This window comes from Ammospiza nelsoni, chromosome 3 (genome assembly GCF_027579445.1).
Source record: "Ammospiza nelsoni isolate bAmmNel1 chromosome 3, bAmmNel1.pri, whole genome shotgun sequence".
Classification (NCBI taxonomy): domain Eukaryota; kingdom Metazoa; phylum Chordata; class Aves; order Passeriformes; family Passerellidae; genus Ammospiza; species Ammospiza nelsoni.
In genome coordinates this window covers 44,984,726-45,005,446 of record NC_080635.1, presented here as the reverse complement: position 1 = coordinate 45,005,446, position 20,721 = coordinate 44,984,726, and the positions used below count along the sequence as shown (strand labels likewise).

Here is a 20,721-nt window from a genome sequence, read left to right as displayed (position 1 = left end):
GAAAGGTAAGATAGAGCACCTGCATTTGCCTTATTGTCTTCCTAGTGATTAATTCAAATCCATCCTCTTTTTCAGTAGAAGGCAAAAGCATGGCCCATCATTAAGGCAGAGCCAGCTGAAACAAACTACTGGCTGTAGTTCAGGTGACCAAAATACACCTGCAAAGTGACAGATTACTGATGAGACTGACAGTAACAACCTATGATAAATAAGCTTTGGAAACATTAACTGTGTTAAAAATTATGATGATCCAAGACTACAGGGGTAATTTTAATATTTTCAGTGAAGCTACTAAGAGGATATTTTCATCTGTTTAGTGGAATCAGAGTCATGGTAGTTCAGTTCTGCTTTTCAGTTTTAGTAGACGTAAGGGGAATGGATGTAACTGGGAACTACATCTGGGCAAGCAGGATTTAAATATAGCTTTTCACTCACTACTAGTTCTTGATCAGCTCTCAGTTTTAGTGCCAGCATATTTGCTTTGATGTGACAGTTACTGACTTGATGATCTGGTGGGGGGATTTTTTTACTGTTTTAAAACAGGGATCATTAGTCAGCTCTCTGCTCCCAAGTCAAGTTTTTGCATAAATAGGATTTTTGATTTTCTGTGATACAAAGATTATTTAATTTTCATAATATTTCTGATGCAGTTTAGTGGCTACTCAAAACATTTGTCTGAATGTGTTACATTGCACCTCTCCTGCGAAGTTTGTCTGTAAATGGTGCTCTCCAGATTCATGGAACCACTTGTATCCCCGTAAGTAGCAAAGGAAGATACCTTTGGCAGACTGTTAGCCAGGCAGTTTTATCCCATGTTCCAGTGGGTCAAATCTGAGTTGATTTTCAGGGCACGTACTGTACGCAGCTTTACATGTGGGTGCATTCCCTGCCTGGCACGGGCACTCCGCTTGCAGCTGAGGCAGTTTGCCACCAGCACTGCCTGCTGGGCTGTGCCCGTACTCCTGAGCACCTGCTTGGACCATGATCCCAAAGGCAAAGCAAGGCAGACACCCCGTGCTGTGTTCTCCGCACCTTGCTGAGGGACAGATGCAGGTTGGTGTGTCCCACAATTGATTGTGTTGGGGATAGCTGAGATGGACACGTGCTGAAGGAAAACACGCTTTATTTGAAGTCTCTGCAGTGCTCCCACCGCCCCTTATTGGCAATCTGCACTGGTACCCATCCATACATATGACTGGGTAGTTCCAATCACACTGTGGAATTTTCCTGTTGGCACAGGGATTGAACTTTCTCTCAGGCAGAGTTCCAGGAGGCTGTATGCCTCCTGTATGTCTCTTGCCAAGTTTCAGAGTCTCTGAAATGTACTGGATGATGGTAGGAGCCTGTTCTGCCCCTCCTGTGTCACTACAGTGCTGCTCTTCTGTGTGAAAGCAGATTGGAAAAGCCACCTGCCCCTTTTCAAGGATTTGTGTATTCTCTTGGGCTGAGCCTATCCATGAGGGTCACTACCTTTCCTGGCATCCAGCAGGCCAGGGATGATGGTGCATGTGTTGACCCCAAGACTTACCTCCTTTTCAACAGCTGGGATGCTTGTTTAGCCTTCGGATGGATGATGGTTCCAACAGAGCTGCTTACAGTGGCAGCTCAAAAAGTGCATCAAACGTGTAATGAGACAGCCAAAGTGCTGTCAGGTTTGCTTCAGCTCCCCTTGGAACTGAGGGTGGTGGGAAATCAGTGAGACAGCCTCTCCTCACTGAATCATTTAGCTTGGAAGAGACCTCTGAGATCAAGTCCAATCTATGACCAAACACCACCACGTCAACCAGACATGGTACTAAGGACCACGTCCAGTCTTTCCTTAAACCCAGGCATGGTGACTCCACCACCTCCCTGGCAATCCATTCCGATATCTAATCATCCTTTCTGTGAAGAAATTCCTCCTCATGTTCAACCTCAGCCTCCCCTGGGCCAGCCTCAGACCGTGTCCATCTGCTCCCGATGCTGGATGTTCCCCGAGTGCCCCTGTGCCCACGCGCGGCCCGGTCCCGGCTGCAGGGGGCGGGCAGGCGGGAGCGGGGGAGCTCCGGGAGCCCCTCCCGGCCCCGCGCATCGGAAGTGACGCGGCCCAGCCCGGCCCCGCTCCCGTTCCCGTTCCCGTTCCCGCCGCGCTCGGTGCCCGCCATGCGGGCCCGCCGGGGCGGCGCTGCGCCGCGGCAGCGAGCGGCGGCCGAGGGCCAAGAGGGGCGGGAGGAGCCGTACGTGGTGGGGCAGGTGTCGGGCAGCCTCGGCGCGGCCGCCGCCCCCGCCGCGCCCCTCGCTCGCCTCTTCAGCTCCGCCGCGCCGCCGGTGCTGGTGGCTGTGCCGGCGGTGAGTGGGCGAGTGCCGGGGGGCAGCGCGCCCGGCTGGCCGGGGCTGCGTGAGCCCAGCTGCAGGGGCTTCGGGCAGCGGCGCTCCGAATAAGTTGTAGTGTGCGAAGTAACTTCAGGGCGTTCTTGGAATTTTGTCCTTCAAGTCTGTTTCTCTTACCTTTTCTTTAAAGGGAAAGAAGAAAAGGAAGCGTGCAGAAGAAGGGGAGAAAGTGTCAGAAGACCAGAGCTTATCCAACATAGAAGAACCTCCGGTAAAAGCAAAGAAAGCCAGAAAAAAGGAACGTTCAGAGGCAGAGAAAAAACTGTCACAGAGGTGAGTGACACCATGTTATAGTAAAATTAAAGCATCTACATTAATTGTAATAGGAGTTTGATGAAACAACGAAGTTCTCGTCTACTACTCATCTTCAGCTTGGTGTTGTGCATATTTTCTGTAGTTTTCCCCTGAAGGAGGAAGGTAGTGCAGCTTCTCGTCTACTACTCAACTTCAGCTTGGTGTTTAAGACTATTTTTAAGATTGTGCAGGTTTTCTGTGGTTTTCCCCTGAAGGAAGAAGGTAGTGCAGCTTCTTGAAACGCTAGGTGTGTGAAGCGCAGATGCCCTGCTAGAGAGCCATCAGGTCCAGTGGCTGGAGATGGAGACACATGGATCTAGGTAGTTCTCTCTGGCTCGGGGAGATGCTCTCTGGCTATCCTTGGCTTTATCCAGCAGAGGTGGCTCCAGCAGGAGTGAGGTGCCGTCCATGTCCTCTGGGCCTTTGCAGGGACACAGAACCTCTCTGTCACTCTGTCTGTTCTCTTAGAAACCTGAGGCGAGGTGCTTCAGAGCAGGCTGGAAGCTGCTCACTCTACGATGCACTTTGGATAATGAAGGGAACTTGACTGTAGCACAAGGCTCACCCCTCATCCTGTCCCTGGGCCCATGGAACCTGTTTGCTGTGTTTGTGTCTGCAGCCTTCCAGAGGCTCCTTCAGATCTGCCCCTTGTTCCTGCTCTTTTGGCAGGTTTGGATAGAGTGAGACTTGTTAGTGCATGGCAGTATTCCAGGGGTTTGTTCTGAGTCTCCTGCATAATGAAAATGACTAAATCTCTTCTAAGTTCCAACATAATGCAAAGATTATTTTTTCCCTTCAATTTTAAAGGCTGTCAAATTGTTTAATTGTGAAGTACTGGTAAATAGTGAATGCAGTCTCCTGGGGCCAGCAAATAGTTTTTCATGTTACTGAATAGTCAGATACATTTTTTAATGCAGAATAAACAAAGTAATGTTTGAAATTTTAGAGTTGAACGTAATGCTCTCAAATGTAATTTAAAGTATCTTGGAGGCTTCCGTTCTTTCACCCCAAATCCCCTGTTTTCTTCCCATCAGTTGTAACCTGCCTGTTCATTTCTGGTCAGGGAGAATGCTTTGAAGCAGGCAGATGAAGAGGAAGATCAAAAATTGTTTCAGAGCAAAGTGAAGCAAAAGAAAAAGGCTTCTCAAGCCATCACCAAAAGTGTTGTTAATTCAGCCACGGATGCTACTGCAAAACAGCAAAAGAGAAAATGGGTGGCTGATAAAACAGCAGAGAGAAGAACGGTGTTTGTTGGAAACTTGCCTGTCAGCTGCACTGTTCAGGTATGTGGGTGGGTTCTGTCTGCTAAAGGAATGAAAGGAGTTGCAGCAGTCCTCAGTTTGAGGGGATGTTTCCACCCTGGAAGTCACACACACTTGTGACTGGAACTGCTTTTGGGAACGTAGGAAATGGTGCTTGTTCTTAGAAACGATTAGAGACAATCTCTGGTTTCCTGGAGTTCCTGCAGCAGTGGATACAGCAACTCTTTCCTGAGTAGAATTGGTCAGTTCCTTGTCAATGAAAAAATGACTGAATAAATGAGAACTGCATTTACAAAGTTACTCTGGTTCTAATTTTATCTGCAAACAGTGCTTCAGATTGTTACATAAAGCATGCTAAATTTATACTTCCATAGTAAAAGGCACGACTTCCATTTTGGCAATCTGTAGAAGAAGGTGCCACAAAACCCACAGAAACAGTTACAAATTACTTGCATTTTGTTAGTAGCCTGTTAAGGGACCTCCTATAAGTAGAAGGAAAACAGTGTAAGAACAGTATTACCTATAAGTGCTAAAAAATAATTCTCATTACCAGGTTGAAAAGTGTACTGAGTGTTTGCAATATCATCTGTTTAGGTACTGACATCTCTCTTTAAGAAGTATGGACCAATCCAATCTGTTCGCTTCCGGTCCCTGGTATGTTTCTCTCTTTAATATTATATAACAAAATTATTTGTTGATGTTGAAAGGCTGTAGTATTTGTAAGGTTTGTACCCTCATTAATTCAGAAGTGGTTTGGGGCATGTGGGTTTTGCTGTTAAAAGAAGCCTTGGAGATGTTACCCCAGGGGCACCACAGATGCACTTTTCCTGTAGCAGCAGCTGATCCAGAATCAGATCTTTATGTTCTCTGAAGGTGCAATGCCTTTGTTATTGCTGGTTTGGCTGAGGCATTGCTTGCCTGTTTTTAAATCATACAGCAAAGACACATTACTGTAAATCAGGGTACTCACTAAAATAGTGACAATAACCCTCTTGGAACTCAAGAAACATGTCAGACAAAGTCAAGGCAAGCTCTTTAACTCTGTGGGCTTTTTAGACCATCTCTAGATCCAGCCACTTCTGTCATTTGCTCACTGTACTGGCTGTGTTGCTTTGGGTGGCCCCTGCTTGAATTCATCTTTGTCTTAGGGAAAACTCTTTGTGATAGGTTAACACTAGGCCCACCTAACTCAAGTCTTTTTATCTTTAAGATTCCTGCAGAAGATACTGTATCCAAAAAGGTAGCAGCAATCAAGTAGGTTCCCTTGTGACTTTTCTGTATTTTTCAAGTCCTAAACAATGTTTAAGTGTTGGTAGTTAAAAGTTTGTCTGTATTAGGTCTTTTTTATGTATTTTGTGTTTCTTTGTCTTTTGTCATTACCTTTGTGTGTATTAAGTTTTCTCAACGAGTAATAAAGAATTGTATGCCATGTATACTTGTAATTTGTTACCTGAGGTTGCATTTCTTATATTTTAGGAAGGAGGAAGATGCTAAAAGTCTTTAATTTCTTTGGATGTGTTTATGGGCTGAGGAAGCTTGCTCAGGGTGCATATAAGAGCTAAACAAGATGTGGGGTGCATATAAGAGCTAAACAACAGTGGGACTCCCTTGCCTGTACAGGGGTAGCTTGACCTGCAAGGGAAATGAAGTTGTTAGTGTGCCAGAACAAGCAGAGGCATGAATGTGTTCAGCAAGAAGTGCCTGTGCACTGCACAGCATCAGCAGGATTTCAGCAGTAACGGGTCCTTTTCCTGTTCCAGGCATAAGGTGCACCCCAATGCAAAGTCTGTCAATGCTTACGTGGTCTTTAAGGAAGAATGTGATGCCCAGGAGGCTCTGAAGGAGTAAGTCTCGGTTTTGTTCCTCATACCCTGTTAAAGATGTTAGTTCACATAGATTTATAGCTAAATTTAAACAACCTCCCCTCTTTTGCTTGAATCAGAATAAAATGTTGTTCAAACTTAAAAGTAACTTTGCATTTGGAATACTGCTATGCAGTGACATTGTCAATTAAGTAATATTTATTTCATTTTTAAAACCTTTTGTTTTTGACCACAAAAGGAATGGAACAGAAATTGCTAGTGGATTTCACATCAGAGTTGACACTGCATCTAAGACCAGTTCGGTAGGTAACGTGTTTGGCTAGAAATTCCCTTTTCTGGTTTGGTTGTGGGGTTTTCATTGTTTTCTGTAACAAATAACTTACTGTCCTCTCTCTCTTGTTTCCTTTAGCACGACAGTAAACGATCTGTATTCTTGGGAAATCTTTCATATGGTAAGCCTGAAATGGACTGCTATGCATCATTAATTTGCATTTATGGAATGGTTGACATTAGGCTTTTTATTTCTTGGTATTAGGTGGATAAATACCTTTTGCTGGGAGGTAATTTTTATTTGTTAATTGGAACACCTGAAGAGGTTGTAAGTTTCTGTCCAGTTCTGCACCTTGTTTCCTTTATTGTAGGCAGCACTGCAAGTGCTTTTAGTTCTTGTTGTTGCTTCATGTTTTTTAAATAAATATGACTAAGTTGCATAGGCCATGGCTCTCTAAACTGTTCAAGGGTTACCAATATCTGTTGGTGAACCAATTCCAAGTGATGGACAGTGATGGCTTCTCCTTTTGGTGCTTTCTGTGAACTGCAGGCTGAGTGATTCTGTCCAGGCAGGGCTAAAAGTGAGACTTGATGATCCTTGTGGGGCAGTTTCAGCTGAGAATATATTCTGTGATTTGCTGTGCTCTGAAATTACTTCAGCAGTTTGGACCTTTCTCAGCATGTCAAGATTCCCATTGCTGTAGTTAAACCTGTACAGTTGAGTTCAGGTTCAACCTCAGCAGAGAGATGTTTATGTCAGGGGATTCCATGAAGCATATCCATACAAAAAAAGAAAATAACCTGTATTTTTGTGATGGCACATACATTTGTCTGCTTAGGCGTGAGATGGAAAAAGGCTCATACACCCAGCCATTATCAGAATAATTGCATAGCAGCTGTGGTTGGAAACTGCAAATCCCTTCTTCCCCATTCAGCTCAAATTCATGGCTCAGTCAATGAAGAGTTGAAGAACTGCCAGCTCAAGCTCATTATCATCAGCATTAATTCTTAGAAAGAAATTCTGGCATAAGGAGGAGCTACAAAAATGTATAGCAGAATTCTTAATTTCTACTGTGTTCCAAGCATAAATGAACTAATTTGAAAAATCTATTTCAGTGTTTGCCTTAGTTCTTTGTGATTTACATTGTACTCTTCAGAGCTGGAGAAGCAGTAACTGTCAGAGCAAATAGCCCTTCATAAAGTCTGCATTGTTGGCTTGCTGGGGTTTTTCTGAACCACTGATATTTGTCTACCTCTCCTTATTCCGTATTGTTTGTGTCCCTGAATGGGTAAATGTGAAATATCTGGGTGTGGGCCAGGCTTCCAAGGCTGTGTGTCTCCCTGAAGAGGCCTCTGTTTTCCGTTGTGTTGCCCGCAGACATCCGCGATGACGCCGTGCGGGAGCACTTCCAGGACTGCGGAGATGTCGTGGGAGTGCGAGTGGTGAGGGACAGGACAACGGGCCTGGGGAAAGGCTTCGGCTACGTCCTCTTTGAGGTGCGTGTGTGGGAGCCTTTGGGGTGCCTGTCTGTGAGCCCCTGGGACGTGTGTGTGAGGCTTTGGGGCACGTGTGTGAGCCTTTGGGTTGTGTGTGTGAGCCTTTGGGGTGTGTGTGTGTGAGCCTTTGGGGTGCGCGTGTGTGAGCCTTTGGGGTGCGCGTGTGTGAGCCCCTGGGGCACACGTGTGTGAGCCCCTGGGGTGCGTGTGGGCCTTTGAGGTACATGCTCCAGGGCACAGGGAGCTCTTCAAAACCTGCATTGGGGTCTGCCCTTGGAGCGTTTTTATTTTCATTTCAGTAGTTCTTTGAGGTCTGTGTGTGTGTAGGTAGGAAGTGAAATGGTAGCGTTGTTGTGTAAGGTGGAAGCAGCTTGGAAGACCAGTTCTGTGGAAGCAGATACAAAACACAATATTTAAGGTGTTGTACACACTGGATAAAGACTGAACAGAGGGACAGATGAGTTAGTTTGGTATAACTTCAGTGTTCTCCCATTTCTTGTGTGTCAAAATGTGAGTGGACTTCTTTCCTGCAGCTGGTTTGCATACCAGCTCTCCACTTTTGATTCAATCTAACTTCCTTCCTCATGCCAGTCTCCCAGCCTCATTTTCCCTTAGATCATTTTTGCAGTCCAGTGCCTTTTTTCTCTATTTTTCCCTGTCTCTCTCTGCCTCAGACGTTGGTGTCTCATTGTAGGCAGTTTCACAGCCTGTTTTCCAGTGTCTGTGCCTCAGTGTGGGGGATGTGTGGGGGTGCTGGTGTTCCCGAGTGGAGATGTCGTGTAATTCCCTAAATAGAGTGGTGGGAGTGCTCTGTGCTGTAAAATCCTGCTTACCAGTTTTAAAGACAGGTAACTCTTTGTTGGAAAGCACTCAGCTGGAAGTAAAGCTGCTTTTAAAGGGGTTGTCTGCTTTTGTAGAACACAGATGCTGTACATCTTGCTCTGAAACTCAACAACTCTGTTCTGATGGGAAGAAAGATACGAGTGCAGCGTGTGACGGACAAGAAGAAAGAACAGAAAGGTCCAGACCAGTCTCGTGCTCCCAAGGACAGAGCTGATAAGAAGAAGAAAAAAGAAAAGAGCTTCTCTAACGATTCTTTTGTTGGTGAAAAAGCAAACCCGTTAAAGAAGAGCACAAAACCAAAAAGACTAAAAACTACTCCTAGGAGTAAAGCTGGGAAAAACAAACCATCCTTTGAGAAAAAAAAATCCAGAAAAAATACTGACTAGTGTTATGAAGATGGATGTATATGAGAGTGTTTTTTATATGTGAGAGTGTCATAAATTTTGTTTGCTAATACAGCTGTTGTCCTTTGTGGTGTTTGCTCTGGGGCATTTGGCTTCTCCTGGAAGGCAGCAGGAGGTGCTGCATGATTTTATCCCTGTTCCAGGAATCTGTCTCCCGCTGAGGTCTTGCTGCAGAGGCTAACTGTGAATTCTTTTTTTTGAAGTTGTGTAGGATTACCCACAGTGGCTGTAGAAAAACCTGACTCACATTCAGACCGGGTCTGTGATGAAATAGAAATCGTTGCCTTGATTTGGGGGACAGAGAAGGGCAGTGGAGCTGGTGTAGGGTCTGGGAGCACAAGTGCTGTGAGGAGCAGCTGGGGGAGCTGGGGACTTTAGCCTGGAGCGAAGGAAGCTCAGGGATGGCCTTATCACTGCAGCCACCTGCAAGGAGGCTGTAGCCAGGTGGGGGCCGGTCTCTTCTCCCGTGCAGCAAGGGACGGGATGAGAGGACGTAGCCTCGAGCTGTTCCAGGGGAGGTTTAGTTTGGACATCAGGGAAAATTTCTTCACAGAAAGGGCGATGAGACAGCGGGATGGGCTGGCCAGGGCATGGCGGGGATGGAGTCACCATCCCTGGAGGTGTCCAAGGGAAGCCTGGCCGTGGCACTGAGTGCCATGGTCTAGCTGACCGGGTGGTGTTGGGTCAGGGGCCGGACGCGATGATCCCAGGGCTCTCTCCCGGGATCCCGTTTCCCGCCCCCGGCCCCTCACGGCGCTCGGCCACGCCCTCCTCCCGCGCATGCGCCCCGGCCTCGGCGCAGGCACTGCGGGAGGCGCCCTGGGCCGCCGCGGGCTGATGACGTGAGCGGAAGCGAGGAGGGGTCCTTTGGCCGTGCCCGCTCGCCCCAAGGTGCCTGCGGAGCTCGGCGCGGGCCGCGCGGCGGGAGCGGCGCGGGGGCGGCGGCAGCGCCATGATGGTGGGCAGGACCAGCGCCATCGCCGCGGGGCTCTGCGGGGCGCTCTTCATCGGATACTGCATCTACTTCGACCGCAAGAGGCGGAGCGACCCCAATTTCAAGAACCGGCTGCGGGAGCGTGAGTGTCCCGGGGCGCCCCCTCCCCTTTGCTCCCGTGCCGTCCGTTCCCGCCGCCGCGCGCTCCCCCCCGCGCTCCCCCGGCTCTGTGCTCGCTCTCCCGCCCGGCCGGGCCGCGGGAACGCCGCACGTGCTGCGGCCGCAGCGCCGCCCCCGGGCCCGGCCGGACCCCCGCCCCCCCCGCCCAGGCCCCGCGGCCTCTCGCGTCCCGAACCGGGACACGGGCTCGCAGCACCGCCTGCACTGGCGGGAGATGCCTTCCAATCCCCACCGGCCATCCGGCCAGCACTGCACTGCAGCCCCTGCGGCGCTCAGCAGCACCGCCCGGCCCCGCACACACACACACACAGCCCGTCCCTCTGGAGCAGCCGCGGGGATCGGGGCTCCAGCACGTCCCTGCGCAGCCATGCCCGCCCACCCGCACGGTGCCAGAGATTATTTCTATTGTCTCATCTCAGTCCCCATGTCTCAGCTTTAGGGCGTTTGCTCTGCTCCTCTCACTGCAGGCATGGCAGCAGAGACTGACCCCAGCTCACTGCAGCTCCTTTCACTCAGGAGGTCCTAGGCAGGGTCATCCCTTCGGAGAGCGTTTGCTGTGGGTGTTGGGGAGCCTCTGGATTCCATCCATGCTTGGTTCCAATTCACCTCCCCCCGCCTTTTTTCTTGTCCAGTCTTGCTCTCCTATAGGCCCAGCAGTGCTATTGTAGGCACCACATTTACCACTTTTTAAATCTTTTTTGTGTTTGGAACACGAGCAGGTAAGAGTGTGATCTCTTACAGTGAAGTTGCCCTGGTGAGGAGGGGGTCGGTGGCAGCTCTCAGGTATTTCATCAGCTGCATTCTAAACCCTCCTGGCAGCCCTGCCATTGGCTTCCAGGATAAGAATGAATGCCAGAGAAAACTGTTGATTAATCCAAGATGTAGAGCTCTTCTCCCATGGCTCTTCATTATTTCACATCTTCAACATTTATTTATTTATTTATTTAAACCTTCTAATAATCAGTGAGGATTTTAAATGCAGTTGTAGGCATGAGTACTGAAGGAACGCAAATGAATCATGAGCACTAAGGTGATGCTTTTTGTACTGAGTTATTTCTGTCAGGGTAATATGTATATTATTCCTTTGGTAACTAATCTGAAGATAAGAAGTTATCATTAAGGTAAATTTTCCTGGAAAGTAAACACGATGTGATCAGCAGTTTCATGGATGGAAAAGTCAATAACCAGACTGGTTAAAAATGAGTATTTACCTGATGGCATTAAAATGTAGTTTATCAGCTTTGGTTCTGCCTTCATGGATTGGATTTGCCGGGCCACTGTTGTCACTTAGTGGTGCATTCTGCTTTCCAAGGCTTCCTCCACAGCACATTATGTCTGTCAAACATTTCAGCTTCAAGCCCTTGTCCTGTGTGAAGGATTTTGGGCACATACCTCTTGTGTGTGTGTGTGTGTTCCAAGTCCTTTTTTCCCTGCAGTGCAAGTCATTAATTGGGAAATTGGAGTGCAATTAACTGGTATGTGCTTGGTTTGCACAAGCAAACTCGATTTCCAGCAACATCATCAGCCATGGGGTTTTTTATGATGCCAGATGTGCAGCAGGAGAAGCACTGAATTATGTAAGGTTATTGCAGAGGCATCAAAAAGTGTTTTGGATTCCAGGTTTCCATAATCTGAGCCTCTCTCCAGTCATGTTCTGAATAAACCTTAGAACTGCTCTGATTAAGAATTGACATTAACTTTGAAGTGGAAAACAAATGCATTTTGGTTTGGTAGGAGGTCACAGTTGTCATTTGGGGGGCTTCATTGTAGGAGTTACAGTCCTTGCATGTGATGCACTGCTCTGCATGTAGTTGTAAGGCTTTAGTTAATTTGTTTTGGTTGTTTTTGGTAGTGTAACAGATAATTTAGTATGGATGCTTCAGCAGTGGTGCCAGGGATCAGGGTATTACAGCATTTTACTGTTGGGGAGCCAGCAAGGCTTGGGCTGTGGAGTACTTGGCCAGGACAGGTTCAGTGCACAGCCAGCTGCAGTTCTTCATGTAAAGATGCTCCATGTGCTGTGCAATACTGGGGGTGTGGGATGGAAAGCTGGAGAAACCACCTTTGCAGCACATCCTTTCCAGTAACCTCCTTAGGGTAAGATCCTTTTTCAGCCTCTGTGATGCAGAGTCACCAGAATTTGGGAAGGACAAGAGACCCCACGTGTCAGTGGATTGCCTGTTGTGTTTTGTCAAGCATGTGCTGACAAACAAAGAACCAGTTGGGTTTTTTGCCATCTCTGGGTGCTGGGTTTGGGCCAAAGTTTTCACTGCAAAGGCCTGTCATAAAAATGAGGTGGCCAGATTTAGGTTTCTGGGAAAAGATTTCTTGGAAATTTCTGAAAAGTGTATAGAACTACTGGTCTTTGATTTTTCACATGTTTTAATCTTACCTAGCAGGTTTTGTGTGTGGACTTTTTTGTTGGGTGGCTTTTTAGGTCTTGTTGGTAGTTTGGGGGGCATGTACCTATTTAGTCTTGGGACCAAAAGATAGCAATGCTATAAACATCTGTAGCTGCTGAGCTTCCCATGCTGTATTTTATTAATAAAATAGTTCAGGTAAGTTTACTATTTGTTTTATTGAATGAATAATACAGCAATGCTCTGCTTTAAAATACAGACACACATGTTTTTGTTCAGAGACAGCCAGAATTTCTGCCTGGACAGCAGGGTGAGAGGAGAGGGCAGTAGGCAGATTCACTGATGGGAGCTGAAAATGCAGATGGCTTTTTGGGTTTTCTGCTCCTTTGTGGCACTGGTTGGGAAGCTGCTGGGGCTGCTCAGGGGCCTTTGCATCCCGTGCCAGCAGGACAGGTCATCCACTGGTTCTCTTGTGGAACTTGTACCCTGAACAAGAGCTGTGCCTGAGGACCTGCACCGTGACAGCTGCACTTCAGCTTTGTGCTTTGGATGCATGCACTGCATTTCTGTGGTAATAAAGATTCACTGACTCCAAAAGATTGCCTTTCCCTTTCCAAAATGTGATTATCTCCTTAGAATAGAAGGAAGTGTTTCATTTTCATGAAGGTCCCTGAGAAAAAACAAACTTGGGAGGGTTGGTTAGTTTGTTTGCTTTTTGAGGTTTTTTACCTCTCAAAGCCATTGCTTTTTTGCTTGTCATACTATGAATGTAACTTTTGGTTGTTATTTCAAAGATACTTTGAAACTAGTAATTCTTCTCAACCACTATGGGAAGAATTCAGAAATATCCTTTAGAGTTACTTGGGTTTTTTAATTGTTTTAGCTAGTGAACTTTTTAAGAGCCTGTAAAAAAAGTATTAAGAAGAGGAAAACAAAGTTCCATAGTAGTCAGGCTTGAAGGGTTTGGTAGATCATTTTTTAGTTTTAAAATCTTGGTGATTCTTTGTATTCCTTCACTATTTTCAGGTTAAAGTATATGATTTCAAATCTGTGTGATCGGTGGTCAAAAGCTTTCATTAGTTCCAGTGACCAGCATGTCTTTTGTTTTGTTCTTTATTTCAGAATGCTTAACCTGGTGAATTTTTGTCACATTTTAAAAAGAAGGTATCATAGTCATGCCAAGAAAACACAATTTTCTCCTCAAAATGATGTACACATGTTAAGCTGTTACTCTCTGTATTTCTTTTTGGTGTTTTTGCTGAATGCAGTACAGCTGCAATGTGGCTTGTTTGGATAGTAAATAATATCAAATATTATTTTTTTTTAATTTAATCTTTATAGTTTTATCTATGATCAAAACTTGTTTGCCTGGTAGTGCAAGCTAAAGTTTTCTGCAAATTAATGCTTCTGAAAAGTTGGAGTGAGCTAATTGAAGCACTAACTTTCAGGAGCAATTCTTTACTATTGAAACCCTCCAAAATGATAAAATTGTAGTAGACTACAGTTCTGTCCAACACGTTTTTCCATCTGTAGTATAAATTAACATACACAGGTCGGTTAGTTGTAGAAATCTAGGTGCTAAGTGTTATTAAGATGGTGTATTAAGGTAAAAGGGTGTTCCATCTAGTTAGAATGTGAACTCCCTTTCTGCAAAGAACACAGCTTGTCAGTAAATGCCACATGGTAGGTTATCACTGTACTAGGGAATAGTATTCCTGACTGTCTTCACCATGTGGACAAGGGAAAATTTTTAATTACCATGTAAAACTGCTGATCATATTTGGAAGTATTTCCAGCTTGTAAAATTGTATCAAAAGAAAAATCAGGGCTGTGTGACAGTTGTTCTTCCTAAGTGTAGGAGTTTTCTGAGCACACACTGAGGACAAAGAGTGGAAGGACAGCTTAACCACAGGCTGTATTCAGGGGTTTTAGTGGTGTAACTATTTCAGTTGATGAACTGAAGATTTACATAAATGATTATTCCAAGGAAATTGGCAGTATAATTAGTATAATTATTCTTTCTTGTATGGAGAACTGCTACTATAAAGATATCTTTTTATACCTGTCTAGCTGCTTTAAAAGCAACTTTAATTTTAGTTACATTAATTTTGCTGAAGTGGTACAACTTCATGTAGCAGACCAACTTTTTGCCTTTAGGTAGGCAGTTAAATCTGTAAATGTTTCTTCCATCTGTAAATGTTTGCTTTCCTCAGGTTTCAGAAGTGTATGCTTTAGTATTGCTCTTGCTGAGGGATGGTGAGATGCTGCCACTTATTAACTAGTTCCCAAGTCTTTGCTCTAAAGTAGCTGAGGAGGTGCCCTGTGTGTATCTGCTGTGGCCTGCTGAAGTTCCCCTTCCTTGGTGGTGCAGTTCAAAGCTAGATAGCGTGACTTCCAGACAGTTCTTGTGTGGCTTATTGTTAAAGCCATGTGGATAATTGCTCTGTTACTCTGATTCTCTTTGCTTCTGTGTGCCTGCAGTTCAGGAGGTGTGCTTGCTGTTTGCTGTGGCCCTCAGGAGAAGAGCTGCCATTTTGGGCTGCTGCTACTGCCAGCCCTCATTAGACCTCTGAATGATGCTGTGTTGTACTGAGTGGGTTGCAGTCTTCTGCTCAATCTTCAATATTTGGAATCCATTAACCGTTTCTTCTTTGGAAAGGGACTTTGATTTGTTCATGGTTTCAGACTGTAAGCTGAAGGGCTTTTTAATTGCAAATTGAAAATAAAAGATGTTTTTATTCTTACAGGAAGGAAGAAACAGAAGCTTGCCAAAGAGAGAGCAGGACTTTCCAAGGTAATGCTGTGTTCAGTAATGCAGGGCTGTTTTGAAAGGTGTTTCACTTGTATTATTTGTAAGATTTACTTAAGGATTTCTTTTACAAACAAATTTGCAGGATTACAAAGTCCTACAAATATGCAGTCTTTAGGTTTTTTTTAATATTCAGAAATAATTTTATGGTTGTTTTTTTTTTGTGTCAGATAGAGGAGTTATATAACAAAGTACAACATGCACTGTGTGATTTGATGGTGTTTTCTCTCTTTGTAATATGAACAAGGACTTTTCAGACTTAAAATTACTGATGGGATACACTTATAACTGAACTTGATAGGTTGTTTTGCAATGAGTATTTTATTTCCTTTTCATTATTACCAATGGATCCAGAAAGAAAATAGAAGATTTCTCTTAAACAATTGCATGAAATATGGTTGTTATAAACATAATACATCTTAGAATTTATATTTGCTCCTAAATGATGTACTTAATAAACTGAGAAGAGATATTTCAGGCTGTCTGTCTACAGATTTGTGATGTAGTGTTATAAGACCTGAGTCTGATTTTCAAAAACATTCTGAGTATATTTAACTTAGTGGTGACACTTGGTTTTTTGCCAGTGTCAGTGTAACAATAGGGTTGTGTACATGTTTAATTTCAGTTGAGAATATTTTCTGCTAAGTTTTTATTAGCTGGTGTTTAAGGGCTAATTTAATTTTATTGTGTGTTTATAGTTGCCTGATCTGAAAGATGCTGAAGCAGTTCAGAAGTTTTTCCTTGAGGAGATTCAGCTTGGAGAGGAATTACTAGCTCAAGGTAATAATATTTTTTTTTCCAAAGGGTAAGTTGTAAAATAATTTTTCTCTACCTTTGTTAGAAGATGATTTTTATACACCAAGAAATTCTGGGGAGTCAAATTCATCTAAGAAAATCTGCATATTTGTTTCTAACCTTATGTGTTCAGAAAGTCCGTCAGGGAAGGAGAAGAGCTTCATGTGGGTTGATTCACCATAATTTAATCCACTCTTAGTGGATGTTTTGTGTAAATGTGTTACAGTGTGGAAGATGGATGATTTCAAAACATTGCAATTTGTCATACAGGTGAATATGAAAAGGGTGTTGATCACTTGACCAATGCCATTGCTGTGTGTGGGCAGCCTCAGCAGCTACTACAAGTTCTACAGCAGACTCTTCCACCACCAGTGTTTCAAATGCTTCTAACTAAGCTCCCTACAATAAGCCAGGTATGTGAAGCATTCCCTATTGGTCTGGTTTAGAAAAAAATTTAAATACTTACTTTATCCACTGTATTAGTTTTGAGTATCAGGTTTAGTAATCTGTTGATTTTTTAATATGTTCAGTTAGATTAAAAGAAGCTTTTTTTTTCACCTTAGATGTTAAAAAGTGAATATGAAAATCATCATGTAGCATTAGTAGCAACCAGGATAAAATAGAAATACAAAACTTCTCTTGTGTATAGGGTTTGCTAAGCTCTTGAAGCAGAGGCATCTGACCACTGCTCTGGTACTATAAGTGGATCCAGTGTTTCCCAAATACAAGCTGGCAGGATTGGAAAAACAGTAACTTTATTGCACTGGGTCTTGAGAGGGTTTTTTTTAAATTTACATTTCTACAAGTGTGTGTAAATGCTATGTAAGTTCATAAAAATGAATCTGTTGCTCCTGGGGACAGCTTTAGACACAAGATATTAACTAGCACCAGAACCCATGACAATTCTGGAAGCTTGGGAGTTTCCCTGATGATAAAAGCATTAGTAGCTCTGTGTATAAAATACTCTCCTGTTTCAATCTGAATACAGAGTGGGTGATGTTGTTAATGTGCTTGCAGGTGAGTCAGTTATGAAATAAATGGTATGTTTTATGTTCCTGGAAGTACAAGGGGACTCCCTAACAGTGTTACCTGACATAAAGCAGAGACTCAGTGCTGGGTATCTCTTGGCTCTTCTTACAGCTCAGGCATGGTCACATTTCAGGTAAAGGTCCATATACCCAGTGGTAACACTGGAAAGTGTCAGGTATGCAAGATGTTAGAGTTGGGAAAATGATTGAACAAAAATGTTTCCTAAGAGAACAGTGCCAGAAACCACACAGAGGTCATCACTTGAGGTTGACAGAATATTGTTTATCTGACTTTGTTAGGTATTGCACTGTTTGTAATTTCTGTGGAACTGACTTCAAAACTTTATTCAAATAGATTGCCATTTTTAACTTTAATCAGTTTGTTCAGTAATTACACTGCTTAATGTTCAGTGTAAAATTACATTGCTTGATAATCATTTGCCTACTGTCAATTTTATGTAATTGTGAATGAGTTTTTCTCCTTCTTACAGAGAATTGTAAATGCACAGTGCTTGGCTGAAGATGATGTTGAATGAGGTCACACCACAACGGGGGGAAAAAAGTTTTCTTACCCCAGAAGATGAGCATCAGTAGGGGGATAAAGGGGCAAACATAGTAGTTAATGGACTGTGTACCACATCGGGTTCTACCAGAGTTAAAATTAACTTTGTGTAGGTGGGTTTCGCAGGATTTTATTTATTATCCCAGTGAAAAGTGTATTTTGATAAGAATTCATTTTATAAATACACTGTGTTGAGTTATCAAAGTATCACTAACTTCATTATTATTAAAAGATGCAGTTGTAATGTTGTACATATACAGACATAAAACTACGACCTATAAAAAACCCAATGCTCATTTTTGAAAAAACGAAGTTATGGCAATAAAGATTTATCTGCACTTGTGTGTCCCTATAGTACTACTTTAAAATTCCGAATATTTGGGTGTCAGAGCAAATGATCTAAAAATGACAACATTAAAATTTATTTTTAATGTTATGGCTGGTCTTCCAATACTTTTAATTAAGTTTAAAACTTTGTGCAATTTCCTGAGAAAATAAATATATGATCATTTAAACAGTAACAGATCACCTTAGAAGGACATGCAGATCACAATGGTAAGAGATGACTGGCTGCACAAAGAATGACAAATCCGTTTCTGTCAGGAACAAAAACATGTAAAGTGGTCAGTTCAAAATCACTGGCAAACTTGAAAGTGCTATTAGTACAGGTGTCTGAAACAAAGCTGTTTGGGCACATTTTAAGAGCACTAAAGTTGGGGTTTTTTGGAAAGCTTGAAATGTTGCAAGATAGACAGTTGACATATTTCAGTCTGTAGTCTTTAAGACCACAGCAAATGGTTGTTAACAGTCTTTAAAAGGCATTTGCCTTAAGAAAAAAATTACACTGATAAGGTAAGACAATTGTATCCCATGGGTAAATAGCAAAAGCTAATGGAATTAGATGTACAATTTCAATATGGTGTGGTGAATTTTCCTTTGCCAATGAAAAGAAGACAAATACTATACAGGAGGCTCAAGTGAGTAGGAGAAGTGTACTTCTGAAAGCAAGTTTTTAATGAGTAGGATCTTCTAAATGTCAAAACAGACTGGCTTCTGCTATTCTCTGAGTTTGTGCTATCAGCACTCAGGTGGCAGAAGAAACAATTAAAAACATAGCTTTATCTTTTTGGCACAGTGACTCATTTTTAACTTGAGGAGAATGCTTTGAGGTGTCTTTCAGACCAGCTGACAGTATTGATGATACTGCTAGAGTAAGGTATGAGGTGGCATAATCTTGTAGAAGTGAGATACACTGAGAGCACTCTAGCCAAATCTGTCTCATTTCAGCCTGGTGCAAGTTTCTTCAAAGGCAGATTCTCCTCAGTGGTTCAGAAATTGCCTCACACAGGATTTTTGAGAGGTTAAGTGTATGGTTGATAGTGACCTAGCAGTCAGTTCCTGGGTTTGGGAATAGAAATGGCTCTTACTGAGTCATTCCGCTGAGATGGTTTGCTATGGAATTTTCCCCTTAAGCCCTTGAAAACATTATTTCCAAAGATTTGAGGTGCCATTGAAATTTTCTGTAATGTGATAAATACTGAAGTTAGTGGCTGGTATCAACAAACATGCCTTAAACAACTGGATGTAGTTTAATCTTTGTGCTTGAATTGTTCAGGTAGCATAACGTAAAAGTAAAGCATAGCAGCCATATTCTTCAGGGGACAGTGGCCAGCGTGCTCTTTTCCTTTTAATTTATTTTACAGGGATAAAGTTATTTTGCACTTAATAAAAATACTGTGAAATTACAGAAGTTTCTGATTTTAATGAGGCTTTTTGAAGGAGTTTTTCTTTTCCCTTCTAACCCTTAGGAGTAAAAAGTAGGAATTTGTTGGTTATGCTGACAGAACTGTTACATATTTACCGTCTGTTTTGCTGGTAACTTCAGCCTATCTTTTTAGTGCACCTTTTAACATTGTTTTAAGGTGAATAAATCTTCCATCCTGCCTTGAAAAACAAACCCAAACAGCACAAGACAAAAGTAGCACCCTTCTGTCAAACCTGAGCATTTTTCTACACTCTCTGGTATAATGATGACAATTTGAATTCACATTTTAGCTTATAGCAAAGCTCTCCTGAACTGTGTTTCAGCAAACCTGTGTGTCAATTCTGATTTTGATGGACGGTTTGGTGACAGTCTGATTATATCTATAAATGGTATTTGCTGTAATAAGCATCATAGACACACACATTGCTCTTTTTTCATTTTCTTGAGCCTGCAAAGTTAGATGCGAACAAAATTTAAGACAGCGTAGGTTTAAATGTAGCCTTAAATGCAAATTTATTCTTATATCTGATAACCCAGAAGTACCTAGTTAGTAAGAGCTCGAGCAAGCTCTGATACCTGTTTTTGAGTGCCTTGGACTAATAGAGTGGAATGCAGAATCCTTTTACCAAGACTTGAATTTTTTTCTTCTCCCCAAGTGTCCCAGTGAAGCTAACACTACAATTGTGAAGAGTTGGAAGCTATTGTCTAGAATGCAGATTTGCTGTTGCTCCAAGAGCAGCAGGCTGACAGAGGTGTAGCTAAGCATGCACAGTCCACAGATGTTTCAGACTCAAGCAAAGACACTGCTTTGACACAGCAAAGTGCAGGTCATCAGAAACATGGTGGTAATGATGGATTTCTGCATCAGCAGTAGTAATGCCATTGCATTGGCTGTGCAATATATTTCTGTGCTGTATATTTCTTCTCACTTGTGCAAATAAAAAACGTGTGGCAGTAATTGCTGCTATGGAGCTCACAGCTGCTGGAGAATGAATTGGTAATCTTACTTTACTGCAGGTCAAACTACTAGTCTCTTTCCCAGAAAGAACCATCTTCCCTTCTGTGCTTCTCCAAGAAAAAGGCACTTGTTTGCAGCACGAAAAGGATTTCTTATAAAGAAACTGAGAGGTCTGTTAGTTATATGTTGGTAAGTCTTCTGTCCTCAAAGTTACACATTTCTTAGGCAGCTTTTATAGAAAAAAACCCACCCAGCTAGTTTCATTATCATGTAGGACTACCTTTGATGTCTCACATTTAAGTTTTGTAGATAATGGAATCAAATCCAAAACCAGAGTGGTCAGGCACACACTGAATCATCTGGCACTAATTTCCTTTCCCTGGGGGCTGACACAATATTATTGTTGCCCTTAACATGAAAAATGGAGAAGTCCCAGCCCTGCTGTGTAGGAGGCCAGCCAGACATCATCAAAGTAAAGCTCCAGCTATTTATGCACTCAGAAGAATCTTTCTAAAGTTTCATTTGTACATCTGTTGATGGTGTGTTTAAAGTCTCTTAGGCTGAACA

General features: G+C 43.2%; 2 protein-coding genes and 1 non-coding gene across 3 annotated transcripts; all 3 read left to right on the top strand.

The window, feature by feature from the left end:
* Nucleotides 1-2,108: 2,108 nt before the first annotated feature.
* Nucleotides 2,109-8,815, top strand: RBM34 (RNA binding motif protein 34). Its single transcript, XM_059468130.1, has 10 exons — nucleotides 2,109-2,328; nucleotides 2,501-2,643; nucleotides 3,728-3,947; nucleotides 4,521-4,580; nucleotides 5,137-5,180; nucleotides 5,687-5,770; nucleotides 5,988-6,051; nucleotides 6,159-6,201; nucleotides 7,398-7,516; nucleotides 8,434-8,815. The coding sequence occupies exons 1-10, from the start codon at nucleotides 2,143-2,145 to the stop codon at nucleotides 8,743-8,745; spliced, it is 1,275 nt and encodes a 424-aa protein (XP_059324113.1). The 5' UTR covers nucleotides 2,109-2,142; the 3' UTR covers nucleotides 8,746-8,815.
* A 798-nt stretch (nucleotides 8,816-9,613) lies between these two features.
* TOMM20 (translocase of outer mitochondrial membrane 20) lies at nucleotides 9,614-17,769 on the top strand. Its single transcript, XM_059468710.1, has 5 exons — nucleotides 9,614-9,839; nucleotides 14,985-15,031; nucleotides 15,745-15,826; nucleotides 16,112-16,254; nucleotides 17,361-17,769. The coding sequence occupies exons 1-5, from the start codon at nucleotides 9,716-9,718 to the stop codon at nucleotides 17,403-17,405; spliced, it is 441 nt and encodes a 146-aa protein (XP_059324693.1). The 5' UTR covers nucleotides 9,614-9,715; the 3' UTR covers nucleotides 17,406-17,769.
* Nucleotides 10,673-10,807, top strand: LOC132071902 (small nucleolar RNA SNORA14). Its single transcript, XR_009418245.1, has one exon. It is a non-coding gene; the product is annotated as a small nucleolar RNA SNORA14 (small nucleolar RNA).
* Nucleotides 17,770-20,721: the final 2,952 nt, after the last annotated feature.